This window comes from Fistularia commersonii, chromosome 19, assembly GCF_037954325.1.
Source record: "Fistularia commersonii isolate RoL2024-O1a breed Wild chromosome 19, RoL_Fcom_v1.0, whole genome shotgun sequence".
Classification (NCBI taxonomy): domain Eukaryota; kingdom Metazoa; phylum Chordata; class Actinopteri; order Syngnathiformes; family Fistulariidae; genus Fistularia; species Fistularia commersonii.
Window position 1 is genome coordinate 10,784,387 of NC_141302.1, and position 26,644 is coordinate 10,811,030.

Genomic DNA, 26,644 nt, shown 5'->3' on the forward strand with positions numbered 1-26,644 from the left:
TAATTTTCTTTTCCGTTGTACTCTTACGTATTTATGTGCCGTACCACAGGAGTAGCAATGTTGTTGTTACGGCAATGTTCAAATGACAATAAAAAGCATGCTAATTCCGATGAAAATGTTTAAATCTGGATTTAGTGTGAACTTGCAACCCTTCGCATATAACTTATTACACGATGGTATTTCTTCATGTATCCATCCATATTTGTCCATCCAAGGAAGGTTGAGTGAGTCAACATCTCAGACCCGGCGGAGGCTGGTAGTTGCACCACACTCCCATGGTAAAAAAAATGACAATCGGTCAAAAGTTACTTTGTTGACTTGCGCTTCACACTTAGGAGACGCGCGTGCAATTAATCAGTCTATTGCTGATGTCACGTAACGTCCACTAGCTCAGTGACCTCCAGAGTGACCTGTAAGTCCTCCAGCTTAGCCTCCTCCGTTGAGGGCATCTTGTCAGGAGTTCAGTGTTTCTTACATCGCCTTGACAATGCCTCCCCAATTGTAAACAGTCTAGTCTGAGTCCTGCTTCCCTTTCCTGAAATGCCTCACAGTTTACCAGGATCTCTTTGAGTGAAAGTCTTATCTGCTTTCCCAAACTCTTTGCTTTCACACTCTCTGCAGTAGCTGCTGCTAATATGGTTCTACCAGATAAAGACTGAATGAAGATGTTCCTCTGCAAGATTCTCTTCCCACAGTCTACCCACACTACCCATATGGGATTGATTAACGGGTCTATCCAGCAGCAGTCTCCACTACTTGAGAACCCAAGACTTACAGCTGCAGATTGATGAAGTGACAACAGACGCAACTCCTCTATTTTTTTGGACAGAGGTTTTCTGGTGCCCTGTGCACACTTCGGATTAACCTCTGCTGAGACATGGTGCAGGTTGCACACTGTTTAGCTCACAGACACACACACACACAATTATCAGTGAACCCACGCTGCAACATCTTTAAAAAAGGAGCTGCAGCAAACAGTCCAAGCCCTTTCTGAGGGTTTTGCACCAGCGTCAGTGCTACGTGTTGGGGTGAGTCCAACTACAAATCTGTCCACTGCTCCACTGCCTGCACCAACTCTGGCTCCACCACAGAGGACCAATACGCCAAGTCCAGTGGCTTCACAACCAATGCTAGTCCTTTTCCATGCCCAAAGGTTGGCAGTTCCCCTAGGCAATTAAATATGATTAACCCAAGGGTAGTCAAAGGTGTTACTTTTTAAAGCATATAAAATATATATATATATGATATAATGCAGTAATATCACGTAAAAACTGTCACAAGAAAAAAAAAGTTTAATTACATAACAATCTCTACATAGTATTTTGATGTGATTACTTAAGCACACTGTCAAGCTAATAATTCCATACTTTAATGGACTTAGCATTATAGTTCCAAGGTTTTTCATATAAGCTATATATTTTTTCATTTTCTAATTAAAAAAAAACCCACAAGTATTTAAAAAGAGGATTAAAGTTTTTAATCCCACATTGCGTTTCTTTTTGATCGCAGCAGAAAGCAGAGGGGACCTTTTCAAATATTAACTGTAATATTTGACTATTGTTCATAATGCGCCAATGACTCCCAAATACACTTTGCAATTTAATCCACTCTATAAGACTCTATTAAATACCATTATAAAATATGTATTTTATTAAACTTTTATACTGGTGAATACTATACTTAGCTGTGACAAATCAGGCCTCTGTTCCTTTATCGTCCCTCCAACATCAAACTCAGGTGGCTTTCACGTTTGAATCTCAGTTTTTGGTCCTCTCGAAAGGCAGGATGTCAGTTTACATCCTGTCATTTGATCACTGTGTTTTGGAATTCACCTTAAAAGACAAAAAGAAAACAAGTTGCTTAAACTATAAAATCCTATGAAAACCACATCTGTGTCCAGATCTTAGGGAATTCTCCATTTCGGCCAGACCTCTTTTTAAACAAATGCAGTTTTGATCAGAATGAGACACTTTGGATTGAAACCAAATAAGGTTTTTAAAGTCTTTTCACATTGTGAAGTGACGTGTTGTCTGTGCGTCAAGGAGGACTGCCTTTTTTTGTAGCTTTGCTTACACAATCTTGGCCTGGTCTTGAGTTTAATCAAAGAAGTCACCAAGGTTGACAAAAAGGAAACACCCTTGTTGCAGAACTGCCAAGAGGCAATTTCCCATCTACAAGCTGGAACATCAACACTGAATTCCAAAGCAAATAGATTGTTTACACCAAAAGAAAGAGGAACTGTTTCAAAGACCTTATTCAAACTCAGAAAAACAGAAATTAAAATGGTCAATGGTGAAGTACCAGAAGATTGAAATGCTCTAATGTCTGCAACTGTTCTTTTTAGGAAAGCCCACTGGTATCTTTTTGTCTGTTTTTCAAATCAATAACTTTAAGATTAGTATTTTTTACAGAATTTACAGTATGCTTTTCTCAAAATGGCAATTAAAAACATTTGCATATGTTTGACAAATTGAGACACTGATGGGTATATTATCTGTAACAGCAATTCATCGTGGTTTCATTTATCATTAGGTGTGGGATACAAATACTGACGTTCTATCAATTTTCTCACCTGCAATTTAAGGGTTCTTTTTCCCCAATATCTGACAATAACTAGAATCACAAGAAAGGTTCTACATTATTTCTGAAACTGGTTTATTTTCCGTTAATAAACGGAGGCCTTCTAAAACGTAGCCAACAGACACTAATGCTCGGTTAACAGGTGCTAACACTATATGGCTAACTAATGTTGAGCAATGGATTAACAGCAGGCTAGCTCTGAGCTAAGATATTGCTAACAACACTCAAATATTGTCCTACACAACTAAAAGGGACAAACTTACTAGTCACACTTGAAACCAAACAACTTCTGTCAAACCTGTAAGCAAGTAATGCACGCCAAACACCACACAGGATGACAGGAGGGGTTTAAAAGTGCCTCTTAAACAAAATCACCTGCGCTAAATTAGAAACTAGTTTTGACAAAGCACCAACCTGAAAGTTAAGCACTTCCGTACACACACGCAGGAGAAATAAGTTCAAGTTGAAATTCATGCACATTTTTATTGAACAGTTATATAAAATACTTATTTTTCATAGTTGCAAGTGCATGCCTCATCTGCCAACAGTTTTGAAGTTAAATTACAAAAGCAAGGCTTCATGTCGTGTAGTGAATTACTTGGGCACTTAAGCAGTTCTTAAAAAAGATCAAAGTATTTTTTTTTCTGTCATCTTTAAGTATTGAGCAGTATCAAACCTGTAACTGATATACAAAGCAGAGTTCCAAATAATAATAAGTCATAATAAAACCAAATTACACTTTCTGTGGCACATTTACAAAAACGGAACAGAAACCGATTTACCTGTTATATGACACAAACAGCTAATCATGCAGTTTTGAGCTCCACATTGTAACCACACACCTCACAAGAATTGTCAAACATGCTTAATTGGACTGTGTGCACTTATAAGCGCAGGATAAAAATATGATTTCTCCTCATCTTCCATCATTAAATGCTTCAATTACAAAAGAAGTTGAAGGCATAGAGCATCATGGTGTTAATTGAAAGTATGCAGGTATACATTTCCAGTATATGATCACTAAAGCGCAAGATATTTCAAAACAGGCTTCCATGGCCAAGGTATTCAGATTTTCTAGTTCCTTTCTTTGATTTTTATAAAACATGCATAGGCAGACACTTTTATCTTACTCTTTTTTTCTTTTTTACACAATATAGGTTCTCTAGTTTTACTTTGTTCGCAATACTTAAAGAGAAAATTAACACTCAGTTCCAGCAAGCCACAATAAATCTACCCCTCCCTTTTAAAAGAGACAAAAAATAAACATATTTGCAAATGATAGATAGGTCAATGTAAATTCCAGTTATGAAACTCAAGAAAATAGGTATTCATTACCGAGTTATTTAGCCATTATACAGAAAAATCAGGTCAAAGCACACACCAAAAGAACCTGAGGTAAGCAGAATATGTACAAAACCATAAAACTTTCCATTTTTGGCATTTCGACAACATTGCAACATTCTTTTTAAGACTGCCTAATTCATCTCAGAGCTATTTTAAAAGAGTAGCAAAAAAAAAAAGTTATCAATAAATAGTCCTTACTTAGTTTGTACACCCTTACATTTTAAAAACGGTATCTCATGTTCTGTCCTTTTAGTGCTGTATTTTTGTAAACGTACAATAGTTAGTAAGAAGTTAAACAACTTTCAGTGAAAATGAGCAAGGGTCTTTAAAAAAAATAAAATTAATCACCTTTGAGCTATTACTATCTCTCTGTCTCTCTGCCTCCCTCTCTCACATACGGTGGGGTGTGGAATCAAGCCCAGAAAGGCCTGACAGTCCAGAAATGTGAACTAATAAACAGATTTGACTAGGAAACTTAATATTTTGAAGGCATATCCAAACTAGCAAGAGAGAACCCCCTCCCACCCCCCTTTCCCATAACCCCCCCTTTCCCATGACAGCCAGACTGCCCGCTCCAATCCCCTCCAAACTCTTACACCCCCCCCTTTCATTTCATTTCCACTCCTCCACCCTCTGCCTCTTCTCTGCGGTGGCAGGCCGGGATGAGGCTCTGAGCAGGGCGGCCCCGTCGGCCGAGCTGGCGCCTCCTCTTGGCCTTTACTGGATGCTGCTGCCGCTGCTGGTGCTTCCTTTGGTGTCTGTGCCATTGGTCTCCGAGGACAGGGCCTTGTTCAGGGAGTTGAGGCTAGCGTCTGATGGCAAGGCGTCTCGCCGCGGCGGCATTCTCTCATTGATGCGGTCCAGGCCTTTGGCCTCCTCGAAGCTGGTGATCTTGTGCTGAGGAGAGAAGCCCTTGATGGCTGTTGAGATGCAAGAAAGAAAGAAGGGGGAAATAAAAAAGCGAGAAGAAATTAGGGAGGATCAGGCGAGGGACTGGTTTGACAAGTGAAGTAAAGGCCACATTTCACACACACGCACGCACGCAGACACGCGCACAGACACACACGTCATTGGCTTAATCTTTTCCATGGAATTACATGGAGAAAAAAACAAAAATACCCTTGACGCAACAAACTAAATAACCTCATGATTTCAGAGAGCTGTTTAAAGGTCTAATGTGACTGAATGAATTGGACCGCCTAAACTCTAAAAGAATGACGGAATAATTAGACATTTTGCAAGTATTCAGGTCTTTGTCCAGAGGTTGAGGATTACTCTGGTGTCCATCTGTTCAATCTGAGGCTGCTGCCATCATGCGTGTTGTACTTTAAAATCTTCTTGAGTCAGAATGAAACAAAACATTTTTTACTGGGACTAGGCAGAACTTTTGCATCAGAGGCTGACATAGCTTTATTAAATAATATCCCTGAATATTATTTCATGACATGACATTTCTGATGAAATAACTGCATATCAACCTTTTGAAATCTTTGGATCTTCTGAAATAGTTTTTCCTTATTTTAAGCATGTCTGCCGGATGGGTATGTCAGTGATTATACTGGGAGACTGATAAATCGGTTTTGTTGTCCACGGCATTTCCTGGTTTGGCGTCAAACTTGCTGGTGGTTGCACAAGTTCATGTGGAGAATACATACTGGATGATATCAATTTTGGAGAGACACCTCAGTTTTAGTATTCTATTCTATTCTTCTATTCTATTCTATTCACCAAGGGATAACAGGTATATTTCCCAAAATGTTCAATTATTCCTTGAAAAAGAAAAGTCTGATGTTAATTAAATCTGGTCTACTGAGAGTTATTGAAATTGTTTAAAGGTTTTTTGAAAAAATAAATCATAAAAAGGTACAAAAACAAATTGTACAACATACATTCCCATCGCTAAATCTACACACCAAGCTCTTCACCAATGACTGAAATAAAACGATTGCTTCGATGACAAAACACTGACAATGTTTTGTCGGAATTCTAAACATTATAAGTGGAAGGACTACAGGATTAAGTATAATCCCTCTAAAATCTATAGTGGGAAGTGCTGGCATCAGGGTCAACAGGTTGCCATGGTGCCGGATCCATCCAAGGGCTACATGTATGTTCTGGTTACCCTACCCTGCTGGTTTTCCAAGTTTTATACCGGTTTGGTTTTTGAGCATATCGAAGAGCAGCGTCCACTGCTAAAAATAAAGCTGATGCTGAAGACAGTATTGCTTCAAAAAGGCACAAATCAGAGCACCTGAGGACCCCGACCATCCAGATCCACCCGGCATGTCACAGATTAAAATGACGAAGGGAGGGGACGGGGGAGAAGGAGGATGATAAGAGACAAAAGAACCAGGGGAGAAATAAAAGATACTAGTGGAGCCCACGGAGACATTCACGTCCACAAAATAGAACCACGTTGAGACCGAGCTCACGTACAAAGACACTACAGAGGTGTTTGGGGTGCTAACCACTTGTTTCGTCTGCTTGGAACATGCAGCAAAATTGGGAGCTGGTTTGAGGTTATGAGGGGTGGAGGCCACAGACTAAAGGGCAGGGCTGGGCCGTACCCGAAGACACCAGGGCCGTGATATCCAGAGAGCCTGAGCTGCTTTAAGCACTGAAAATCACATGAAAGGTATGCAATCTAATTATACCCTAAAGTGCTTTTGTGTACACTGTATTCCAGTCTAATCTGAAAGGATAACTGATCACTTCTTAAGTATATAGCATAATCTAGACTTGTTTTTAAATGTCTTCTTTTTTGTTCCTGCCCCCAGCTTCTAATTCTTCTTTTCTGTAATTTTCAGCTAATGCTTTTAGATGTGACTAATTGCCTTTATTTCACTCATGTGACTTTAGACAGAGAAAAGGATGGAGTTTTGTTTTACGGAGTCAGCAAAGAAATGTCAAGGTTTTTCCCAATAAAAAATAAAACTATGCAAAATCCTATTCTATTAGTAGTTTAGAGTTTGATTTCTATATTGCCCAGCCCTACTTTGAGATCAATGAGATGAAGCTGAGCTAAGAAGGGACATTACTTGTTGACATTATCGCAGTAAAAGTACAAATGGTGGCTGACTTCTGAATCTTTTTGCAATATTCAATCAATTAGCGCCCATTTCTTTAACAATGAACTGTGCTACTTCCACCTTTCATAAAGGCTCAACTGTCCTTCATTAAATTAGATATGAATTTAAAAAAAAAGGGACGACCCTAAGCTCATTTTCGAAGTACTGTCTAATCGGGGGGTTGTATGAAGAGGGGCGTGGTTGCTGCATAGCACAGGTCAGACACAGGTTATTAGCAGCTCACAGGGAGGAACACAACACAGCAGGGCCACAGAGGAACCACATGGAATAAGAAGCAGAGAAGTGTCTCGACTACAATGGACGGCCCACTGCAGGGCTCAGGTGGACAAACTGGACAAGTCCAACGTAAATAGCAGCTGGCAGACTACTATTTAGCTTGCAGTTGAGGTTGTTCTTGCGCCAGTGGCAGAGGGGGGGGGCATGAGTTTTGGGGAAGAGACCAATTTATGCAGGGGTTATGTTGGTGGGAATGCAATAACAAGGCACAACTGCTTCAGGTGTTTCAAAGGGGAAATACTGAGAGAAGCTTTCATAGCAAGACTTGCATGAGGGCTGTGCAGTGGATGTGCTGTCTTGAAAGGTAAGATAATGGCTAAATCATGCCATGGAGTGGCTCTAAATAAATGGTCTTGATTTCGTAAGAGACTCCCTTCCTCTGGCAAGGTCCAAAAACTCTTTAGTTGATTCATTCACTGCATGAAACCTGAAGTGTGTGTGCTCTGCAAGGTAACAAATTTTAAAGGCCAGAAAACTTGCTTGAAATGGTTTTGTAATTTCACATTATTTCTAATGGGCCTTTCTGCCTCCCTGCCTCATTGGTTTTAAGTGGGCAGAAATTAACTTTTATTATACAGTACGTAAGGATTTTAAGAACAAGTTAGGATGCAGCACCATTCAAATGTCCATTAAATCTGAACTGTTGTCACTCCTTAGATGAGGAGCGAGTTGCTGTGGACGTGGGGAGGACAGCAGTTTCAGACACCAGTTCAGGACCTTGATTGTTTGAATAACTGGCTTTTTGTGGACATAATTTGTGTGTTTTATTTATTATCTTCAAATAAATCTTGACTTTTTTTTTTTGCTAAACCTAAAATAGTGATCGCATATCTTATGATCAATTGACATGCTGCATTTTTACGGCCAAATATTAGGATTGAGTCCAGAAATCATAGTTCTTTCTGTTCAAAGGCATCCAGTGTAAACCACATTGAAAGTTTCCACATTTGATGCCTTGGCACAGAAGAACAATCCGTTCAAAATATCTGTAAGAAAATTTTAGAAATATGCGACAGGAGAAATTTGTTATTTATGACTACATCTATTTTTGGGCTTTAGGGTACAGTATTTTTCCTGTTGTATCTGATAAAAAATTCATGCATCAGTTTATTTACCTTTTTCTTAACAACACTGGTATTATAAATGTATGTCTTTCAGTCTTACTCACTCCACGTTATTTACCAATAACTGAAAGCCCACAACATGAATGTCCCATTATATCCCATTATACTTTTGGGTGCTAATATCAAATTTACATTTTGATCTTGACAGATAAAGATATGGTTTGCACTCACCCAACACGGCAACACAAACTCTGTGACAACGAAGTCTGTGCTATGAAATCTGTTCCCCTTTAAAACATTTGACCACAAGACTTCCTAATTACTTACATTTTGTTCCCTGTTAATACTGTGCCACATTTTGTTAGCCCAAACACCCAACACACTCTATTCAAGCACCAGCGAGATGGATGAAAACCCAGCAGAGCCCCCCATCTATTGCCATGAGCAGCAACAGAAGAGGGCAGCCAGACCTATTTACCTTCGTCAGCCTCAATAGCTTCAATAGTAGCTGAAGAGAAGAAGAGGGGAGTTGCAAAACGAATGAGAGAAGTGAGCAGAGGAGTTCATTTTGTCCCAGGAACAAGTCAATGAGCAGCAACGACAGCCAGTGCCGACAACAGTGATTCAGGTTATCATCACATTTTGTGACAAGACACATGAGTGTTAGCGCAGGTGGTGAGTTGGATGAAAATGGTTGAAGGAAGAGAGAAGAATGATGGGTCTTAGCTTTTTGATAAGTTCCAGTTCTGTGAGAGGAAGCAGAAACGTGTTGGTGGGGGAAAGTCGAGATATGACATTTTGTTTTGTTTTGAAGATTAAACGTCTTGTTTCCGCAGAGCTCTGTGCATCAAACCCAAGTGCATCCACTCCTATAGGAACCTCGGCCATCTCCAATCACCTCCTTGTTATTTAGCTCATTTTCAGATTCGAGCATCTTTTAAAAAGAGATTTATCAGCAGATTTGGGGAGGCCATACACAGTCTCTCTCACCCAGGGTTTCGGGTGGCATTCTAATCCATCTAGAAATTAATCAGCTTGCAGTGAATGCTAAAATGCACATTCCTTTTCTTTGTAAGTACGACCATCCTGCAGAGCTATGTGGAAACAAAGCATGAATGATGAGATTGAGAAAGGTAACTAAGGCAATGATGAACACTAACAGCAACACAAATAACTGAACTGTATTAGTTGTTCATTATTGAGAAGATGCATGGAAAGGGACTTTTGTCAACAGGACATGTTAAAACAAGAATACTGGCTGATTGTGACATGTCACTCTAGACGAATGTAGAATTTGCATCTTTTGATACAAATTATCAAAAGTGCTGCTTTGCAGGAAGTTAAAAAAGGGGAGGGGGGGAACCTTTGCCACACTGACCACTTACCAACGTTTACTGTTTTTCTTGAGATTATACACTAAGAACACAGCTATGAAAATTAGTTACACAAGAAACAGGAACAAAGCGAGGGGTGGAAGCAAAATCACAACTATTCCGAACACGAAATTCTGCCATGAGAATGAGTAGAAATTACAAGAAGACACAGGTGGAGCAGACAAGAGTTTGGTCAGAATGGCTGATGGGAGTCAACATTACAGTAGAAGCACACCAGTGTTTGCCTTAAGGTGGGGATGTTTTGGGGGGGGGGGGCAATGTGATTCTACCAATGTTGCAACAGGAATCTTTGAACATCACTCTTCCTCCACTTGGGTTCTCTTCACTGTCAGTCGCTTGCTGATGGCTCACAGTCATCCCACAGGCTACAGGTGACTCATTTGGCCAAGGCGGCTCTTCTAAATCTATTTTTTAGCCAAGCAGTAACGGTTTCTCAGTGTCAGTGAACTCAAAGTTTGTCATAGAACTAAAAGTTATGAGTTACATAATTATCATATTTCAGATGTAGCCATTGTAGCATCTGTGCTCTTTATTTGATGCCCAATATCCCTATCAGTTTTTTGAGAAATTCACGTGATTTGAACCACAGATTTGAGAGGACAGTGTGAGCTTGTAATGCTCCTCAGGAAGGTTCAAGGACCAGAGGTCAGATTCCCCTCAGAGCGCAAAGGGAAAATAATTGAACATGTCAACAGAGGAAGTTAATATCATCGTACATCAATTTAAAAAAAAAAAAAAAAGGCAATGTGTAATGTCTAAATGTTTGAGCACTCAAGCCATATTATTTAAATGTATCTTGGCCAGGGGAGTCAACAGCCGAAGGTACATTGATAAAGATATACAGAAAGTTAAATTTGTTGATTCATACATTATTGCAACTGTCAAGTCTGCACTGAGCAGGTTTGTGTCCTGTTCGCTGATCTAGAGGTAGGTCTGGTATATCTTGGTTATGTGTATGCATAAGTTCAAGTATTCAGTAAGTAAATGGAGCCATTTATGGGTCTTTTGTAGAGTCGCAGCAAACAGTCTCCTTGTCTGCTCAACTAGATGCAGAACATATCCCACGCTTTTAGAAGTAAAACTGTGAGTAAAATACTTTACTTTTTGTTTTTCTAAACATTACACTTTGGAATTTGTGTACAATCATCAGGGTGGTGCTTTTCACAGAGGTAGAAACCCAGAGATTGGGTACCATCAAAATTTTCATTGTGGGAAGGTGCAGTTTTCAAAGCTCATGTGGGTTTCAATGGTGGACAGTGAACCTAAAGAGGTTTGTGGCAATGTGATTAGCTTTGACCTTGTTAATTCACACACTAGAAGCTGTGTTTTCTTTACCCGCACAAAGAGCTGGGTGTAAAGCCTGTGTTTGACATCGGAGAAATTAAGATTTTGTTCCAAAAATGTTGCACCCATGGAGACCTAGTAGGAGGTACTCCTGCCTCTCCTTCCTTGCACCACAGCCACAACAGTCTGAAATTGAACATTATTCTTTGAAAATGAAAAGAAAGAGCATTTTCACTCAATCACATAAAATCAGGGTATTTGCATCATGACCCCACATTAAAAGAAAGGTGTTCTTCAGACTATAATAAGACCCTGTTATTCTCATTGTTCCATAACTAAGGGTTGGTTTTATATTCCTATGACAAAGTGAGAGGTTTTTTGAATTTTCTTCGTGTATTTTATTTTATTTTTTTACATATTTGCATAGCTTTTTGTCGTTTTATAGAGTGAGAACCTGTGAGAGGAGAGCAACGTCGTGTGGATTTCTGCTTCATTTTGTGAATAAAGAGGCAGACAGCAGCAGCTCCCCCCCTGTTCATTCACAAGTGGCTGTCAATTCCAATCCATCCTTTGTATCACAGAGCGCCCTGTTTATCCTGACAGAGCGCTACTGAGATCCAAACGACCACTCCTCTTTGGAAAAATGAAATTGCGGTTTCTATCAGGGGGGTTGCAACTAAATCGGAAGGGATTTTTCTTTTTTTTTCCTTTAAAGGCATTTCTGGAAAAGCTTTTGTTTTCTCGTCGCTGCGCCTGGTCAGTCATTTAGGGAATGTTTGGAATTCAACATGAGAGGGTGAACTGGACTCTAAACTTGTCTCACAAAATGAGAGGGGGAGGACAACAACACAACAGAATACTTGCACAACCGAATATACCTGCAGTTTCTAGGGAGAAAGGAGAAAGAAAAAGATACAGGTAATATTTGAGATAAAACCAGTGGAATACACAAAGAAACAGGGTCTGGAGGAGTGGGACTTAATGTGAGACATCAGGAGAGACACATTAGAGAAGACAAAGAGACAAGGAATATTGCTGTAAGTATGACATTATTTGGGAAGGGGGTGTGGTCTTTTGAAAATACAACATAGTTAAGCTATTTAATGAGACAAGGGTCATAATAAGTGGATGGAAAATGTTGATATTGTTAAATATTTAACTGACTGCAGTATAGAAAATTACACATACAATATGGCAGCAACTGGAGGCTACAACTTGAGATTCTCGAGTGGCGAGAGGAAAACGGAAGGGAAGAGAATTCCCTGAGCAACGAACTAGCGATTCCTTCAGGGGTCGTTCTGTGTAAGGCTAGTTTGTGTGAGTGCAAATCTCTTCTGGGGCCACAGCTGAGGGTCTCTGGGTAGGTGGTAACAGTCTTACCATTCTGAAGCTTCTCTTTGCCACCAGACAGCACTCCGCTTGGCAGCATGCCTGTAGGGGTCAGGCCCTTCAGAGTCAGCACACTCTCACTTTCCTCTCTAAGACATAAAACACAGAGATGCATCCATCATCCACTGTCCACCACCTTTGGATAGATTATTTTACGGAATTAATAACAAGAAAGCATCCTGAATATTCTGAACTTTGTTACCAGTGTTAATTAATGAAGCTGCTCAGCTGCAGATTGCAGAGGCCAGCTTCCTGAGAGCTGAGTCAGCCCCAGTTTCAAAACCCAACCCATCCATTGAAGGGAGAGATTGCTGTTTGCTGTTGTTTTCACATTGCTCCTCCGAGTACAATTTGGTCTGAACCGTAAAAACAGATGTGAAATATATCTCCGACTACAGTCTGGACCAAAGCAGACTTAAAGCTCAGAGTTAAAGAGTTTGTTTGTATCCACAAAAATAAATAAATAAATAATTTGAAAAATAAAAAAAAAAAAAAAAAAAAAAAAATTGCTGTAGTTTGTTTTGGAGGCTTTGGATTCTCAGACCATTTAACCCTGAAGACAAAAAAAAAGGGGGAGGTAAAGCCAAATGGGCACACTTGGAGACGAAACAGATAAATAATAGTCAAACTTCAAAAAATATGTAAATGCTTTTTTGTTCTAAAATGGCCTGGATAATTGAGAGCGATGGTGCTGTCGGTAGTGATGCTAGTGAAGAGAACTGGCTGTTTTGGCTTCATGTATCCAACTCTCACCTCCCCACTTACCGTTTTATTCTCAGCCAACTCCAGAGGGAAACACCTGGTGCTACTACGAATGCGAATGTAGGGCGGGATGATCAACGTTTTCATGAAAAGGAGCCTTATTCAAAACTGAGGTTCAAAGAACGCAGGTCAGTTTAGCCAGAATGAATTGAGCGCCAATAACAATAAAGATGTGGAGTTGCAAGTTAAAATGTTACGTGTTGTGGGAACTAAAGGTGACAAATCTGCGTGGGACAAGAGTAATGGCCATATAGACCTTGAATTGTGCGTCTTTGAGTTTTGGGTCACAATCACATACCTGAGCACAGAGAAGACTCGGGCCATTTTCCCAATGGCACGGATTTTGTTTCGGATCACTTCCTTTCGGGCAGAAGCCGTGGCACCTTGAGTGTCAGAGGTTGTGGGAAAAAAAATTTAGTAAGTAGTGGCTCGTGAGTACAAGGGCCGACTAAATCCTGTCTGCTATGATTTCTTTAAACACTGAGCACTTCTGGACATTGAGATAACGAAATGTACGTTTTAGCTTAATTCGGGACTGTGTCAAATAGAATGTGATGCAGGCACGACGCAGTGAGCGACTCCTGGCGCTACAATGAAACACTTTTGAATTCACTCACAGCAACCAGCAGAGGAACTCTCAGCGGTCAGTGCACACATGCTATCTGTGATCTACCGCAATGTAACCTGCGAGCTCTTCGACATCAGAACCATTGCTTGGTCGTCTGTAAATGATCCGTTCCTTGTACAAACATGTTATTTCAGCACGTTGGCTTAACGGATCTGCAAAGAGTTTTTTTTCCTGTGCAGAGTTTTGGTTGCAGAGATTTTTTTTAAATTTTATTTTCTTACTGGACTGGAAAACTAAACTTTGTTTTAAAAAGAACCCTTTAGCAGAATAACAGTTTGAGGGCCCCTCGGGGACCCTGCTTGGAAAATGAATGAGCATGAAGGATGGAAATGATGTTGGTATGTTTTGAAGGGTTGTGTAAAGGAAAAAAAAAGTTGTCTTGTCTGAACCTCCGGTTTCATTTTCCATCTCAGAAACCTGTCAGCAGAAGAACATGTTTCTCCACAGGATTTGCTCTAGTAGAGAACCATTATTCAAGCTTTGTGTATTTGGCATGGGGCTAACAGAAGAAAACATGACTTCAGTGCATCTTTGCTTATTTTCTTATTCCACTGAGAATCCAGAACCAGAAATTAGGAACATTGATTTGGTTTCAAACAACAGTATATTTAGTTTGTTTTAATGTGAGACTTAAAAAAACTAACTTGTAGCATTCAATATCAATTAACTGTTTATCAAATTAAAACACATGACCATTTGGTTGATTTTGAGCTGATAAAGGTTATCCTTTAACAACCCAGGATAATAAACATCCACACTATGTAAGATTTAAACGTCTGCAGCTTTTGCCTGATGTCCGGCTGATGTTAATTGCTGTCTGATACAGCCTTTTGCTTTGAACTGTTCAAGTGTTTCATGTCCTGGAATTAGCTCAGCCTCACTTTTTTGATTTTTATTCTCAGCCAAACATGAAAAGAGAGGGTGATGCACTGGAATGAAAAGACCTTCATGGGATTTCTCTTTGTTGGTACTTCAGTTCTCATTTTGGCTGATGCAAGAGCTTGTAAATGTAAAACTCGGGTCAGGAAAACAATTTACTTGAGATCAAAACCAAGGCTCAGAAGAGGTGTTAGGGCTTTTAATCAGAGAGTTTAGTTTTCAGCCTTCCGAAATGCGGAGCAAGCAACAGAGCAGGTCTACGTGCTGCTGCACACACCAGTATGGCTCGGGTTTGTACCTTTCTTGGGGGGATATATTAGCTGTCCTTCTCATGAAACACCCCCAGCAGAGAAGAAAAGGAAAAAAAAAAGGGGACAGAGAAATCAGTGGATGGGCTGCAGAATGAGAGAGGAGGCGGCGAAGGAGGGGTCAGACAGCAATAATAAGAAGCTAGAGAGTACGAGTGTAAAGAAAAGCGATGCCTTGAACACAAAACTCTGGAAAACACAGAAAAGAGAAATTAGATAGGTAAATTGAGGTTGTGACATCACAGCATGAGAGAAAGAGAATGTGTGTGAAGGAAAGAGCAGTGAGACTGGGCCTGTAAATATAACTGATAAGTGAGAACGTTGGCAGATAGGAGTTGGACAAACAGGATTATCCGAAATTAGGGAGGCAGAGAAAATGAGCTTGTGAGTGAGGAGGAAAGAACAGTCAACAGAATGAAAATTAACTAAATGTGAGAGGAAATGGTTGTAGAATTACATTAAAAAAAGAAAAGAGAAAACATGGGAGGCAGGAAATGTGAAAATAAAACAGATTGACAGTACCACGCAAAGGTCAATGAAGTGGAGAATGGTGAAATGATGAGGCCTTGTCTTGAAATGTCTATCAGTCTGAGTTAAACTACTCTGAATCATTCTTATAACTGATCCATCGTTTATAATCCCTGATTGGATGCAACTTTTTCATCCCCATTGTGCACCACAGATGCCTATTGCATTTGAAAGAATGGGCGGTGAGTTTTAGTGCAATTGATTTCCTATCTCTATATTATGTCCTTAAAACTGTAAAATTCTTCGAGCTGTCATGACATGATCGGATTTGCTTTGACAATACAATTTTTTTGAATTTGCAACCAGGTTGTGAGAGTGTGCTAAAACATTTATGAGACGCTATTGTATACTCATTTGTATTTGGTGGTTTTAATATCCGAGTTACCATGGGGCATAATGTTATTGTTGGTTAATCGTTGTGCTACCCGAGCATGTCTAAACGACCAATAAAAATGGAATATCTTTACTCATCCATGAAAAAAAAAAAAAAAAAAAGAGAAAACAGCTGTTGTCAGATGGTGTAAAGAAATTAAATTTAAGACTCCAACATTTGATGAACCAAATCCATTCCTGTTTCCATGTCACTAAGTTGATCCTTTCGACATTTTATTCACCAGATGCCCTTTTTCCAAGACAACTGGACTCTCATGATATTCGAACACTCCACCACTGACTGCTGTTTACAGCCAAACCCTGCGCATTCGTAAACAAAGAATATGGGAGCAGAAAGGGAAGTACTGCTGAGATAATTTCCTGTTCGGCAGGAAGGGGTGGAACGGGCTGAGGAAATCTGGCCATATCAATGTTGATAAGCTGTAACCTAGGTTCAAACAGATGGTACAAACCCCACAGTATGCTACACTGTTAAAAAGTATGCGTTCAAACTAGTTATCGGCCTTTTGGAACCTGAGCTGATGTGTGCCACATTTAGTGGAGGCATTTGAATTATTTTAAGACACTATGAGCTGATTTCCTGTGTTTAGAAATTCAAGTTGGAATCAGCTACTAAACAGAACATTTGCTTATCTGGCTGGTGCGAGAATGGTCTCTAAGAACGTGTCACAGAATGCAGAGAAATTTAATACAACCAAATGCAAGTGTTACAAACACTGTGTGCACTTAATAGAGCTTATATCTCTCTCTAGTGGCCATGTGACAAACTGCAATGAGGCTGGGGGTTGTTGCTGCCGCCACCACTGCTGCCGCTTACCGTCCAGCTCCTCGTCAGTCGTCAGCTCATCGTTGGAACAGATGCTCAGAACATTCACGAGCATTTCCGTCACTGCAGAGGATTGAGAAATAGGATTTAATGTTTTCACAACTTTGACTTTGAACAAATACTTTGAGCAGTAAGGTTCGGATTTCATTTATTATCCCACTGTACGAAATTAATTTGGTCTAGTTATCTTAAACTCCCTATAATAAAAAGTAAAACTATGTCTGAGCATCATTACGATGAAATGCAATTGTAAGACACAGCCAAGTAACATTCACAGATATTTGTGTGTGTCACTTTCCCCAAATCAGGATGCTGCGCAGTGAAGAAGATGGGTCTTGTTCTACAGTATTTGAATGATGACTTTGCTATACAGGCTGGAAGTCATTTTTTAGCACTGCTGCTGTGATTCCTTGCTGCAGCCCTACTTTGTCCTGTCTGACTATATCTGAGTATTAGGACCTTGGTCAGTTGTGTAAGGATATGAAAACCTTTTAAAGGTCATATAGAAGGTAATTTGAGACATCCATACAGATTAAAAAAAGGACATAAAGGAATGTAATAATAATAATCATTGTCTTTCACTAAGCTGCAAGGAGTTCAAAAGCACTGTGACTGCAGTTTACTCTGGAGAAATGGGAAGAAGAATTATGCATGGTAACACACCCGATCCCAGGGATATGCTGTCTAAAGTTTATTGGTGCCAGTAGCCGCCAGTATTTATAGTCTTGGGGGAGGAATATTTCAACCTGATAAACAACTTAATTGAATACAAAATTATTAAAGGCCCCCGAGTACAGAATGAGTCATCAAACATTTTAAACCCTTCTAAAAAGGAAGAGAGAGAGAGAGAGAGAGAGAGAGAGAGAGAGAAAGAGGGAAAGTCCTCAAATTGCTGACACATAATTTGCATTCAACAGAGGGATTCGAATTTTAAGCTGGACAAATGTAATTTCACATCCATGGGGTTTGTAAAGACCTTTGGGAACTCCATAAAAAAAAAACATGTTTTAGTGGAATTGTAGAAAACATTCACCCACACACACATACCCGCTTTCACGCACAGGCATACACTGAGTAGAGTTCTTGAGAGCTTGTAGTGTTTACCCTTATGTTAATAGTTTATTCCCAAAATGGGAATCTGAAAGTGTGTGTGTGAGTGGAACAGAAGAGGTTGACAGTATTGACTGACATGAATACAAATTGAGAATATGTTAACATGAGAAACCATCTCATGCAGTGTTCCAGAAACAGTCAGTATGTTTTTCATTAACTCAAACCATTCTTGATACAATTTGAAATGCATAAAGGTGTTTATTTAAGGACTTCCAAAGCAACTTCAGATAAATATCCTGAATAGTATCACAGAATGTGCTCTGTCACTTTCATGTAAACCACAACCCCTACAGGTCAAATTAAGATTGCATGTGTGCCTATGTATGTCTTCACACTCACCTTTTTCACCGACAAAGGGAAGGGACCAGGTGAAGACGTCCATGAAGTTGGGCAGCCAGTAAGGGTGAGGCGAACAGTTGAACTGTCTGATATTCATTACATTGTTCTCGTACTTCAGTACTGCCGCTGAGGGTGGAAAAGGGGGAAGGTGCGTATTAAAATACAAAATATGTCCAAATGAGTCAGAAATGTTGGAGGATGTTCTGTGGAGGAGTATAAATCCCAAGTTTTATAACCTCATTCCTGTCAAAATGTCTCTTTCTTTTTGCTGCAGTTAAATGTTAGCGCTTCAATGCGTAGGAGGATGACCGTTTGATGACAAGAGGTGGTCACATTCACTGATTTCATTTTTTTTTTTTTTTTTTTTTGGACATACAAAGCCAATTTTGAAAAAGTGTTATGTTAGCTGATGAATAACCAGAGGACCAGATTTGTAAATTGGACCGTGAAAGGTCAGAAAAATTACCAAAAATGTTAATCAGTGCTTTCCAAAAGCTGAAGGCAAGAGAATAGAAAGAAATATCCTGAACAAGAAGAAATTTAAAGTCCCTGATAGGTACAGAGAACAAGCACAGTCTATACATTTATCAGTTTTGGTAGTCCTTGTGCAAACAAAAAACAGACATAAGTGGTTCTACATGTTGTTCAGCCTTGGTCTGAGCCCCCAACTGTATTGAACCTTGAACAAGAGGTTCGATCCATTTCCGATTCATTGAAAAGGATTCCATTAAAAAGGGCTTGCTTTTTAATGTGGAACGGTTCTAAAATGACTGATTCATGACTTGTGGATGCTGCCAGTGTCACAAACTGACAACCCTTAAGTTTTCCAGTTAGCTCAAAAACATTCAAAAAAAAGTGTACAAGACTGAAATCACAGGTAAACACTGTCAGGTTGCTGTCAGCCAAGCCCTTTGGGGGGCGGAAATGCAAATAAATCATTCAATACAGAACTGGTTTGGAGGAATATTAATACATTAAACCAACTGTCAAATTAACTGAAGTAGTTGCTGTAGACTCAAAAGGTACAAATTGACAGGTTCAAAATAGGGCTGCAGAAAAGCACACACATCAAAGTGAAGCTGACTAACATTCAGGGAGGGGAGGAAAATCAAATAAATTCGCTGCCCCATCTGGAACATTTCCTCTGGATATTGACTACTGCCCCCAGTTGGTTCAACATGTCAGTCATTTACAGGGTTGGACACAAGAGTAACATCACAGAAACACACGGCTCATCATCTGCGCTTGGTGAGGCCTGGCTTGTCATTTGTTAGAGAAACAGCAAAACTTCCTGGCGACAAGCGGATGAAGGAGTAGAAAAACAGTTGTTTGCATTGAAATGTCCTTTGTTAAAACACTAAAAAAACCCCAGTTGAGCCCAATGGCCTGGGTTTGTGCCTTGCATGGCAAAACATACCACATCAGTGTGTTTGTGTGTGTGTGTAAGTGAATGAGTGAAAGTAATCCAGTATAAAGGATTTTGAAACCGTAAGGTGCATAAGTGCTGTATATGAGCAATTTACCTTGAACAATGTCCACCATACTATTAGAATACACATTAAAAAAGACAGAATAAACTGGTTCACAAAAGGCAAAGTGGACTCAGCATCTGATCAGTTCTATTTCAGTTACATGAACCAACACTTTGTTGAAAGGGAAGCAATGGTTATCTTATCGACTTCACAAAAGCCCTAATGTATCTAATTCATTTAGTGAAGTATAATAAGTGTATTTCCAAGAGAAAAAATCTATTGTGCACATGGTGGGTTTAAATAATTAAGCAGAGTATTAATCATGTAGCAATAGAGACTCCGGTAGGTGTGGTAAAGCTGATGTTTGCTGGAAGTTGGGGTTAACAGTCGAAAAACATTCTGGCAGTGTTTTGTGATTATTTTGAGCCCATTTCACTCCATTGAAATATGGGCGCCCTGCTGATGCACCACAACCAATGCAGCTTCATGCAAAAGCTCAAGTCTAGCCATCTGGAAAAATGTGCGGCTTCAGTTTCAGCCATTCAATGTTCTAATTTGCTTACCCCCCCATAAAATGCCAAATGGCCATGTCAAGTCTAAAAGACTGACATTGAAAGTAACCTCCACAACACTGACAGCAACATGCTGCATGTGACCTAACCCATGATTAAGGCACTGTGAACATGAGTGCTGAGCAACACGAGAGATACCAAACAAATATATCCATGCTGTATATAGAGACCCCAGCTTTGCTGTCATACACAAGGCAGTCTGGTGACCCAGATCAGGGAACAGCTGACACCGCGACTGGGTCGCCATGGGGGACTTTCTTCCCTTGGCCTCTCTCAGGTCGGGAATAGCAAGTCATCAGACCTGGCATCCCAAACAGCTAACCACGGACACGACGCAAATCGAGACAGAAAACACCCTGAGAGCCTGGGGTTTGCCCCTAGCGTGTGTGTGTGTGTGCCTGTGTGCGTGTGCCGATGTATATGTGCGTTTTAATCAATGAAGCATGGTAATGCCGGCACACCATGCTTTGCCTGAGCAATCACGAAATATTATATTCCACTATCTATATGTCAAGCTACACAAATAAACAGACAAAAATCCTCCAGAATACCCTGCAGGTTGAATTTTTGCAGCAGTATGATTAATGCCAGTCTTATCAATACAAGCAAAACATCACTACCTAGATGAATAAGAGGACCTTTGTATTGCCCACTGCACTCAGATGGGGTCGTGGGCGTTTATGCATGTGTGGAGGCATGCATGAAAGCAATTGCGCGCGTGGGCTGCCGTTGCATAAACATTACATACTGCATTAACATCGTCAAGGCACTTGATTGAACGCAGCCATGGAAGCCCGGGGGGAATAAAAGGCAGCGCGGGGGAGAAGGTCAGCCTGCATGCCATGGCTCCTTCAAACTAGAATCCCTTTAAAGGAGCAGGGACAGCCCCCCCCCCGTGCACAGCAACCGGCCCCTTTGAATGTGAGCAAATTCAAAGGGTTCCTTTTCAGATATTAAAATAAAGATGCAGATTGTGGCGGCAAGCAGCTCTTCCTTTCCCATCTTCAGACCATTAATTAGTCCAAACTTATTTCTTCGTAGAAGTCACTGCTCCTGTGGCAACCGGCCGGGCGCTCGGTGTTTAAGTCGGGTGCTAAATTTAGTGGTGTGATGACCACTAGGTGTCTCTGCTGCCCTGACGGTGGGGACAGAGCAGCTGAGGCCAAGACCGCTGCCACAGTAACACAAAAATGGCAAAGTGCCGCCTGCTTATTAATTATTCATTAGGGAGTGCCTCAAGCCTGTTTCCTGGTAACAAAGACAGCTAAAAGAACTGCTTTGTGATCACTGGTAGATTCCTAACATCCCTCCTCGGCTAATGCTGATTGCATGTGGGTCTCAGAGGCCTCTTGTATCAAGTTCCACTGGGTTATTTACATTTTCATCTCCATCTCCTTCAGTACTCGCCTTCTGTCAGATCTTTCTGAATGGTGGAGATCTAAGATGGGGTTTGTAAGGCCTTTCCTTGTGTCAATTATCGAGCCACACCGAGCGCACACTATTCCGTCATGACTTCTATGTTCATTCACAGAGAGAAAGAGAGTAACCAGCTATGGAATGGCTGTGAGTTGAAGCCAGTTCCACTGGGATTTTTATATTCTTTTTCCCTCCACTAATTTTCTAAAAACAAAAAATCTAACAATTATGGAATGTTAGGCTCACTGGGTCTACATCTCCACTCGCTGTTTCCTCATGGATCATTGACGCTTGTTAGGCCTGCAATAAAATCATATACCTTTTAGCGATAGCAATCGTAGCCCTCCGTTTGTCAGTTAACAAATGCAGAGAACCGAAAGCAGTGGACAAACAACGCGAGGAGCAAAACGGGACACAAACTGTCAGGATAGGACAACAAAAGGTCAGTTTATTGTTTACCATCTTTATACATTTTTAAATTATATTATTGCATAATGACTGAAAATGATGAATCACTTCTTCCACCCCCCAATTACAACCAATTTTCCTAAGTGAAACAATTGAATTCTTGAAATCTGATACATAACATTTTGATTGCTATTTGTGGCCCTAAATTTAGTGCAAATTATCTAAAAATTAGACAATTATACCGGGCTCCATTTACATAACAATATGCGGGCTTGAATCTTCACCTGAATTCAGATGCTAGACACAAACAAAACTGAAAAGCTTCTCCTGATTGGTGTTGTGTAGCTGATACGGGAGGATACGAACTATCTGGATTTAATAATCCATATTTTCTTCCAACAAACCCCACCCACGTTCATTTTTCCTTTTTTAAATGAATATATATATATATATATGTATATGTATATATATATATATATATATATGTGTGTGTGCGTGTGTGAGTGCAATGATTGATTTAAGTCTGCTCAGCTGTCACTGATATTGCATGTGATAAAATATTTGGTAGAGTTTTCAACCACAGCTGGTCAGAAAGGAAGGCAGGGTACGCCAGCGGTTCTTAATGGAGCTTAAAGTATTGTGCTGTAATGAGGTTTACATCCCAGGTGGTTTGGAAAAGAAGAGCTCTAAGTCTTTCCTGCAATGTCTGTGTTTTTTGTCTGATACAACATAAAAAGCCTCTGAACTGGACCACAATTGCAGATAAGTGAGGGGAAGCCCAGCACTGACCGGCGATAACAGATGGGTGGGCATCTGCAGCAGGGAATACTCTGCTGGCGCTTGTGACGAGTGGGGAAAAACGAATTCCCTGCGGTGCTGGCGTCATCACTGGCTGAGCCTCTATCCTGCTATTTATTCCAGTGGCAGGGCCAGCAGCCAATCATACCACTCTATTTCCCGTCTTCTCAAATCAGCCATCTCTGCAGTTTGTCCTGCGAGTGAACCAAACTTTGATGTCTCTTGGCAACAGCACACTTCGCTTTTTTTTCTTTCCTTTTTTTCATAAATGAATTTATGTTTCCCCTCAGTCAATCTACTCTCATTTCCACCTCATCAGCAAAAAAACACAAAAGAGGAAGGAAACATTCATTTGGTGGTGTTGGGTTGAGTTAGGTTATGGCTGTTCCACCGTGTTTGTGCGTGCGCAAGCTGAGACCTGTATTGTTTCACGCAAACAGGCTGGACCAGTATGAATTATTATGACACATGCTGTCAAATGAGAAGTAACCTGCACCAGTGGCTTTAAGACAACAAGCCAATGTGTGGCCGGTGGTCGGTAGCTTTGGGAGGAAGGCAAGATGTACATGATGTGTTTTCTGATGGGATGGTAACAAGTCAGGGCATGGTGGGCCCAAAGCCTTAAACATAAATCTAATCAAATGGAACAATTTGTAATCACAATTTTAGAACCAGACTAAGGTATAACTACAATTGGGTAAGGAATCAGGATTAGCAAGTATACAGAGAAAAACACGCATGACATGAAGGGAAAATAAGAACCAAATCAAAATTTAAAATTCTAACAAAATCAGTCAAAGATTGTTAAATTTGAAAAAAAAAAAAATGTTTACAGTATTATTTCAGTCATTGTTTATCAGTCAGGATTTTCTTGTATTAAATATTTTTTCATGTTTAAATATTTTGCACATGCTGAACTAACCCTTCTTCTAAATCTATTGAAATTCACCAGTTTTGCTGAATCACTTTCTCATCTGCATGAAAGCTCTTTTTTTGTCTATGAAGTTCTAGTCCAGTAGCAATGACCAGATTTTATTATTTCATCTAACATACACTAGCTCTATGAGGACAAAGCTGCCACCTGCTGATCAAATTTGGTATTCTTTTCTGGTCACTGAATTTATGTTTGACTTTTAAATTTTTCCTTTTACATCTTATCGCCGGACAAAAATCGTCATTTGTTTGCATTGAGTTTAACAGGTGTAATTTGAGAGGAACCGAGCCATCTGCCACTGCCTTGGGGAAGATAGTTCGCATTGTTATTAATCCATCTTTTCATCTGAGCACCAGGACCATTAGGATTCAGTCACTGGCTTTCAAGTCCGGTAAATAATGACTCAGTAGAAAATCTTCCATTAATTCAAAACCACAGCCAAACTCTGAAGTGTACGATTGCCAATTTCTACCCCCATCCTATAATACCCCCCACCCCTCCTACTGTAGTCATTTCAGGACTCAGATCAATGCTGCTCTGTTTTCATTAAACAGTTTCCTTGACAGGTCATCCATTTCAACAATTTTATGATTTCAGTGAGAAGGTCAGGGGTCAGAGTTGTGATGGCCAGGTGGTCAGCGCCAAACAGTTGCTGGATAATTGACAGTTTGGCCTAAAAGGGCAAAAAAAAAAAAAAAAAAAAAAAAAAAGGGGATGTGTGACTCAATAAAGCTTGACTTCTCCTGCTGTAGTCACACCCCCAGCAGTTTTCCAGCCTTGATTAGTCAGACTGACTACAAGCCCCATTTATTCCTCATTGAGGTGTTCATTTCACGACTGCTTCTTGTCCCTTTTGAAAGCAGATGCAATTCTTACCCCCTCCGTCCAGTGCGAGAGGTCTCATGGTTAATCTGGCCGACTCCCAGCGCTAGATTGATGGGGCCTGCTGATACCTCCTCCCTCCCTTTTAAGATTTATGTGCCCACTCAATTGCCCATCAGACATGGAGCTTGCGCAGTGGGCTCTTGGGTTCCGGTGAGCCATGAAGAGCGGAGCAATTCATAACGGAGACTGGTTCTAACAGTGAACCCCACCCACATGAGTGATGAGGGCAGCGACAGGGGAACCGGCAAGACAGTATTGCTGCGTCTCTTTGGTAGAAATATGTTACTGCGGGGAAAAATATGTTGGGGAAATGATCAATAAAGTCAATGAGGGAGTAATTATATAGAAATGGGGTGACATTTTTACTTCTGTGCTTAGCAGTTGCTTACTTCATATATTTTCATGTTTTGACATAAAAAATGCATCTCGCAGACAGGTTTGCTCATGGATGGGATGATAGAAAAAAGGACTGTAAGCTCTGCTTCAAGCTGAACTGCATAATACTGTGTTTGGCTTTGTTTGTTTGTTTGTTTGTTTGTTGTAATAAGCAATCTTGCTCTGGAAGACATGTCATGAACTGCCTGTGGAGGCTAATCCGGGGCTGTAGACCAAATCATATTAAATACTTTCAACTCCACTATCTTGAGCTCCAATGGTGCAAATCATTTGCTAGACAGTCGCTTGCCAAAACTAAAAATAGCATGGACTTTGTTTGTTTGTTTTGTGTCATGTTGTCTGTGCGCCCTCAGAAGATTAGTTGGCACAGGACAAATGGGGTCCTAATAATAAACAACCGAACAGACAAGCAAACTGCTCTGCCTTCAGTGTAGCTGCCTGAGCGAGGGTGCCGCTCGCAGAGAGCGGAGTAAACAGAGGCAAACATGTCCCTTCTTATACACACACCCGCAAATGGGTCAAAAGAGGGCGAAGAGGACACTCCTTCCTCCCTAGTGTAAAGTACACACCCCGAGAGCCTGGCCTTGTGACGATACACCGGGACACTTTATCAGGAGGGGGATTTCAAAACAGTGGGTGACAGCACCATAGGTCTTTCTCTGACATTTCCATTTCCTGTGGTTTACCTACCAGCCCCACATACACATGCCCCCACAGCCAAGGCACATAGTGTTTGTTCTCCGGGGTGGGGGGGGGAGTGCTGACTCACAGCACAAAGGCAACCGTATCGCATTGCGTGGGCTCCACAGTGCAATATAGGGTGCCATCGAGAGCCAAGTGAAGCAGCCCTCCTTTACCTGACCAAATCCGCATTGTGTCGGCAGGCAAGCGTTATTTCAAACCCCAATTTGTTTGCGGTGGACAATGCAGAAATGTTATTCTCAGTTGGAGAACAAACAGATGCTGTTACTGTGTGATAATTGGAATAAAACATGAGACTGGCGCCAAACATTAATTGCCGCTGTACAAGTGAAATATACTGAAGCATGAAATTAAAAGGAGCACCCTGAGAACATACACTTTTCTACTGCCACTGAATTGCAGTGCACAAAATTGATATGGATGACAAAAGTGAACTTCAACCAGCAGTGTGGTAAAACCTGCGCTTCCTGTTATAGTCTACAAGTCCAAGATCAGACACTCAAGTAACGTCAAGCATTTAGGACAACAATAAAAGACAGCTGTTAACCTTTAAGTCAAGACAGGACACAATTGAGTCCTTGTCAAAGGCTGGTAATGTTGCTGATCTCTGCTCCAAAGTAAAAAATCTGTTCTGTAGTGCTCCTCAGCCATTTTTAGCTCTTGGTTTTGGTTGTCTGGTAGAGTTTCTATAGCGCTTACACGATCCTCACTCTAGAGGTTGCATTCAAGCCTTGCCCTCGTTTTTAGAGCTATCCTCTCAAAGGCTCTCCAATGTCTAACATGTCTGCAAAATCTTTGCTGCCACTGTCACGGTAGTTTAATTTGGAAAGGTCGATGAGAGCAAACCTCATCGTGACATAGGCAG

General features: G+C 40.6%; 1 protein-coding gene across 4 annotated transcripts in view; it reads right to left on the bottom strand.

Moving 5' to 3' along the window:
- Positions 1-3,037: 3,037 nt before the first annotated feature.
- Positions 3,038-26,644, bottom strand: part of LOC147223697 (protein phosphatase 3 catalytic subunit alpha) — a 75,424-nt gene continuing 51,817 nt past the window's right edge. The window contains exons 9-15 of one of the 4 annotated variants that reach the window (XM_086165856.1): positions 18,197-18,322; positions 16,736-16,807; positions 14,988-15,014; positions 13,481-13,565; positions 12,412-12,509; positions 8,832-8,861; positions 3,038-4,844 (exon numbers count right to left, since the gene is read on the bottom strand). In XM_086165856.1, the coding sequence (XP_086021982.1) occupies positions 4,642-4,844; positions 8,832-8,861; positions 12,412-12,509; positions 13,481-13,565; positions 14,988-15,014; positions 16,736-16,807; positions 18,197-18,322 (641 nt within the window). In that variant the 3' untranslated portion in view covers positions 3,038-4,641. The remainder of the gene's footprint in view (positions 4,845-8,831; positions 8,862-12,411; positions 12,510-13,480; positions 13,566-14,987; positions 15,015-16,735; positions 16,808-18,196; positions 18,323-26,644) is intronic. The other 3 variants (XM_086165857.1, XM_086165858.1, XM_086165859.1) reach the window with 3 other exon arrangements.